This window comes from Dendrobates tinctorius, unplaced genomic scaffold (genome assembly GCF_039654945.1).
Source record: "Dendrobates tinctorius isolate UK_male_01 unplaced genomic scaffold, ASM3965494v1 ptg000205l, whole genome shotgun sequence".
NCBI classification, from domain to species: Eukaryota; Metazoa; Chordata; class Amphibia; order Anura; family Dendrobatidae; genus Dendrobates; species Dendrobates tinctorius.
In genome coordinates, this window is record NW_027361872.1 from 761696 (window position 1) to 767695 (window position 6000).

The 6000-nt window shown below is 46.1% G+C and overlaps 1 protein-coding gene across 3 annotated transcripts in view; it reads right to left on the reverse strand.

Annotated features, from left to right (window-relative positions):
- The window catches only part of PRKCE (protein kinase C epsilon), a 483682-nt gene extending 479158 nt beyond the window's left edge, over positions 1–4524 (reverse strand). The window contains exon 1 of one of the 3 annotated variants that reach the window (XM_073553989.1): positions 3585–4524. In XM_073553989.1, coding sequence (XP_073410090.1) covers positions 3585–3932 — 348 coding nt within the window. In that variant the 5' untranslated portion in view covers positions 3933–4524. The remainder of the gene's footprint in view (positions 1–3584) is intronic. The other 2 variants (XM_073553990.1, XM_073553991.1) reach the window with 2 other exon arrangements.
- Positions 4525–6000: the final 1476 nt, after the last annotated feature.

A 6000-nucleotide genomic window follows, 5' to 3' on the forward strand; every position in this document is an offset into this window, starting at 1 on the left:
ATTTCATTTACAGGACATGGTGATGTTTTTTTTCCCCCAAGTATAAAAAAAAGCAACAACTCAATTCTTGAAAAAATACTCTAAATTTCACTAATGAATTAATCTAAGAAACAAAAAAAAACATCGCATGCACAAAAACCATATTGAAAAATATTGCCATAAAAAATAAATCTTATTTTTTTTTTTTATAAAAAAGATAGTATTTTTTACCTTGGATTTTTCGGCCAGAAAAATACACATTAAAAGACTGTGTGAACATACCCAAGGCCTTTCATACTTTCCTATAAAACACACTGAGGGCTCGTTCACATGAGTGCTATCTGTGGTACCTGTGATCACACTAAACGATGTCCCAGCGATCCCACCAACGATCCGACATGATGCGATCGCTGGGACACCGTTAGACAGCCCCAGCGATCAGGACCAGCGACGCTGGACACTGGTTTCCAAGGTAAACAGCGGGTATCTAGGAGCCGCGCGACTCCTGGATACCCGACGTTTACACTAGCAACCAGCGTCGCTGATCGCTGGTCTCTCGCTGTCACACGCAGCGATGCGCGCTCGCCAGCGGGAGACCAGCGATCAAAAAACGGCCCAGGCCGCTCGAGCACGATCAGCGAAAACCGGCAGGGGGGCCGGTCGCTGATCCCCATCACACACAGCGATCTCGCTGGCGAGATCGTTGATGTGTCACAAAATCAGTGATCTCGCTAGCGAGATCGCTTAGTGTGACGGGGCCTATAGTCTACGGGGTCATTCACATCCATTATTTTTCGCAGACTGAGTGGTCGGCGGACACATGTCCGATTTTGATTTGAGGGTCGAATCAAAACCGGCAATGCAAGTCAATGGGTCCATGAAAAAATTGGTATCTGAGTGCGGTCTAATTTTCACGGACAAGGCAAATCTAGGAAAGCGACCCCACAGCTAAAATCAGACATAATGTGAAGTGTCCATCTATTGCACAAGCCCACCAAGTATGGATAGGATGCCCATTTACACAACACTCACTTTACACAATACTCGGTCCTGGTTTCCCTTTTTGCTCCTGACCGTTCATATTTTCAGAGCATTTACTACAACAAACACGTCTGATGAAGGGTATCAACCCAGAACGCTACTTTTCCATTCCTATACTAATCTATAGACATGACATATTCTGAATAAATCCTAATGAAGCATCTTGGCGGGGGCTTGTGATGTGCCTTTCTTTCCTTCCATTCACTATGGACCAGAGTTGTCAGCCAGCTTTTCTAGGGTCCTGAATGGCAGGCCTGACTGGTTATACGGAGAAACATTACTTGGGAATGTATCACTGCATAATCAGGCAGACTGACGGCTCAGACAACCTGGAAATCAAGGTGTCAACAACATGGGCGTTTGAATGGAAGATACATTGATGATCATCTTTTTTTTTTTGTTTGTTTGAGGGTAGAAACTTGTGCTTTTAAACCCTTCTCCTAATTTTTGTTGGAGACCACCAGAGACCCCATCTGCCTGTATGTCCTTATTCATTCTTTTTTCTGTCCGATTTTAAGAATTTCCAATAAATGATGAATTTTTAACTGAAGTCCAGCGCTGGAGATTCCATCCTTTATTTTTCTCCTAATTTTGGTACCTAATATTAGGTGTTTTTATAAATTTAAACTGTAATTAAACACATTTATTGTTTACATGACTGAATGAAACACAGAATGAAACACATAAACCGTAAATATATAACATAAACATAAGTCGGATATCATGTGGTCTGTATACAACGCCAAACCAAAGATGTCAAAACCTTCACATTCCTCTGACCAATGACCATGCTTATCACACAGGGCAGAGGGTCACGGTGGTTGAGTCTTGTCCCTGGTGTCCTCAACACATCTTTACAGGGAGCAGACGGAAGAGCAAGAGATCTGTCATTATTTTACAGAAGGATTTCCTTCCACAACCAAAAGCAAGCACAGGTTACCACCAGCCCACCTCCTGACCCATCACTGGCAAGCACAGGTTACCACCGGGCCACCTCCTGACCCATCACTGGCAAGCACAGGTTACCACCGTGCCACCTCCTGACCCATCACTGGCAAGCACAGGTTACCACCGTGCCACCTCCTGACCCATCACTGGCAAGCACAGGTTACCACCGTGCCACCTCCTGACCCATCACTGGCAAGCACAGGTTACCACCGTGCCACCTCCTGACCCATCACTGGCAAGCACAGGTTACCACCGTGCCACCTCCTGACCCATCACTGGCAAGCACAGGTTACCACCAGCCCACCTCCTGACCCATCACTGGCAAGCACAGGTTACCACCGGGCCACCTCCTGACCCATCACTGGCAAGCACAGGTTACCACCGTGCCACCTCCTGACCCATCACTGGCAAGCACAGGTTACCACCGTGCCACCTCCTGACCCATCACTGGCAAGCACAGGTTACCACCGTGCCACCTCCTGACCCATCACTGGTAATCACCCACTTCCACCACTTATGTTCTCATGTCCAATCCATGATTTACACACAAAATAAATACATTTATTGAAGAAAAATAAAACAATAATAATATTAGACCAAGTTTCAGATACAACAATCCGAGCCTAGAAAAACAATCACTGGAAAACAAAGAATTTTGAGTGTCTACATTTATCCCTAAAGCTACATACAGTAGGTGGTCACTTGGCTTTTCGACACTCCAAAATGTGAAACCTGCTTATTTATGTAACAGTATGTCTCCATCATCCATAGTTCTGTAAAAATAATAAGAATAAAAAAGTGGAGAAAACTGCAGACATGACGGATTACAATTTATATGAACAGAAAAAATGGCTCCATTATATAGCACCTTATTTATATAGAGCCAACATAACCTACAGAAGATGCGATCATCTCTAAAACAAGGGTGACCTGAGCCAAAGGGACGGGGAAAGAATATTTGGGAATATCAATAATACGGTATGGAATTTGGGGGGGGGGGGATAACAAAATATTCAAAATATTGAAAAATAATTCCTATTGATCCATTTGCTACTTTACTCTAAGGTTACTCACTTTCTCCAACCCAACCTGTAAAGGCGCTCCATTATTGTCCGTCACCTACAAATGCTATTATTATGGACAGAAGGGGGATTATGTGGTTTTGGATGGCGCTGGTGGATTTTTTTAGTCAATATTGTGGCTCCATTTTTGCAGTAATGAGAACGTCTGCATGAGGGTTTTTTTTTTTTTAGGAAAACCCATTCTATACCATGTTTAGGTAACGTGGTACACGTATGGCTCGGAAACAAGACTTGATCGATCAGGACTATGTTGGCCCTATATAAATGAATGTAATGACCATAGTAGGGTGAGTCTGGGGCGCAGCCGTGCAGAGGGTCCCTGGCATATCCCCTGCTTCTCAGAGATTTCCCTCCACCATGTATCTGATCTGTGGGAGATGTGGAGTGTGCAGAAGGAAGAGCCGGGATGTGTGGCCGTGTCATTCCACACTGGATGATTTCCTCCACACTCCAGCAGTAAAACAATAGCTTTGTGGACATGTGTGTGAAAATAAAAGCCTCCTACTCCAGCATCAGGCATCATCATCATCTTACCCAATCCTCAAAGTGCCGGCTCCCATTCTGCAGCAGATCCTCGAACTGGATGGTGCAATTGGCCACAAAATCATCGTACCCAATGGGGGCATCGTGAAAAACCGCCAACTCGATCTTCCTACCATTGGAGACATCCGTGGAGAAGTCATCGTGCCAAGCTGGACTGTTGGTCTTCGCCTTGGTGGAGGTCTGCCCTATCCTGGAGTCATCCACATTGACTGCGATGTAAGGGTCCAGCAGGAAGGTCTGGGGTCTGGGTCCCACCGCATGTCTCAGGGACCAAGCTGTGGGCTTCAGGTTCACAGCTTCGCAGATCCTAATCTTCAGCAAGCCATTGAAGACCACCATGGCTTAGCGAGAGGGGAAGGGGGGGTTACAGGGTTAATCAGAGAGCCGATCCACCTCAATCAATGGAGATCCAATGTGATCTGTTGCTCACTCCCACTCAATCCAGGGATTTCTAACGGAAAACAAGGAAGGAGGGGAGTGGGGAGGGAAGGCGTCCTCTTCTTGCAGGCTGAGGCTCTGGAGATCCTCATGTAATCCCTGCTCCGGCCTGGTGAAGGGTGCTGTGCTGTCCTCTCTCTACCTACCGTCTGGGACCCTCCATGCAGATGTGAGGCTGCAGCCAGGAGCCTCCTGAAGCTTCCCGCAGAGCGAACGGAGCAGCCGCAGTCCTCCACTGAGTCCGCGCACAACACAGGCGAGCAGCAGCTCACATCCGCGGCAGGACGGGGGTCGCGCTCACCTCCTCCCCAGGGACGGCTCCAGCTGCTCCCATGGAATAGACATGAGCCTGGGCTGGGCTGGCAGGAGCTGCTGAGGCTGGAGGCTGGTGCTGGTGGTGGTGCTGCTGATGACTAGTAACACCCCCCCAACCTTCTCCTCCTCCCCTCTCCTTGTAATGCAGGAAATGCACAAAAGACGTCACAGTGTGTGTGTGTGTGTGTGTGTGTGTGTGTGCCTGGAAGTGTGTGAGACACACAGGAGGCTGCTGCTGACACAGCCAGGCAATGCAGATACCAGCTATGACCTGCATCCATTGGGGGGGTCTCAGAGGAGGACCCCCAGCCTCCAGGACACTGCTGACAAGGATACTCTGTTGCTCCACAGGTATCAGGTCAAGAGGAGAAGAAACACAGTAACCCCCTGTGCCAATCCTGATACTATGGGGTCACATTGTTTATCATCACATGGAATATTTATTCCCTGGTGTAAATAAGAACCATCACTTATTTACAAACAATAATAATAATAATCGTTTTTATTTCTATAGCACCGGCATATTCTTACTGGAGATAATAAAATGAGTATTAGGGTAGGTTCACACCAGCGTATTTTCGGGCGGATGTTAGTCAACGGGGAGGGGCAAATGAGCAATTATATTTTTAAAAAAATCACAGCCTGCGCTAGTGTCTTCCATGTGTCGGATTGAAGGGGCCACCTGAGCCTTGAAAGCTTGCAAATATAATTTCTCTGGTTAGCAGAGAAAAGGTATCACTCCTTGAATACCTTGTGTCGGATGAGACTCGCCAGTTCATGTTTATGGGCGCGCAAAAAAAAAAAAAAAAAGCGCATTCCTTATGAAGCCGCCGTCTAGCATCTGATTTTAATGTAATCCTTTAACAAAGGAAAATGTATCTGGTCTTGTAAGCAGGCTCGGACTGGCCCATAGGGTGACAGAGCAATCCCCCGGTGGGCCCCTGTGCAGATCTGGGACCCCAATCCCACCATATGGGCAGTACTTGGCATAATTCAATTGATTCAATTTGTGCAGAACAAAGCAGCATCTCATCATTCATTAACCAAACTACCCAGTTTATTATTATATAGAGAGATAGGTAAATTTGTGAACGAGGGTAGTGTAATATTTGTATGCAGGTGAAAAGTGAGCCCCCCAAGTCAATGTTACTGGTGGACCCTTAGCACTCCAGTCCGCCACTGCTTGCAAATGTTAAATAACTGTCGATATATATATAAAAAAAAACATCAGAAAAAATAAACAACTTCTGGACAATTTTTTTTACACTCTCGTGTGAACCCGACCTTAGGGTTGCATTATGATCAGGGCTCGTTCACAACATATGAATCGGACATGTGCTGTATGATTTTAAGAGCGCCCGAAGACGAGCGCATGAAAAATCGTCTGCAGGGAAATGTTCGACTTTGATCTGAGTGTAGGATCAGAATCAGCAATGCAAGTCTATGGTCCTATCGGATAACACTCGGATGGCATCTGAGTGCAGTCCGATTTTCACAGACAGACTGCCACATAGAAGAAGGTGGAGAAACTCTTTTTTTTTGTCTCCACGAACGAGAAAAACTGATGACACCCGGACCCCACTCGGAGTAAAGTCTGACCAAAATAATCAGTATGTTTTTCTCAGATGTCTGAATGAAGCCTTACAGTATTTCA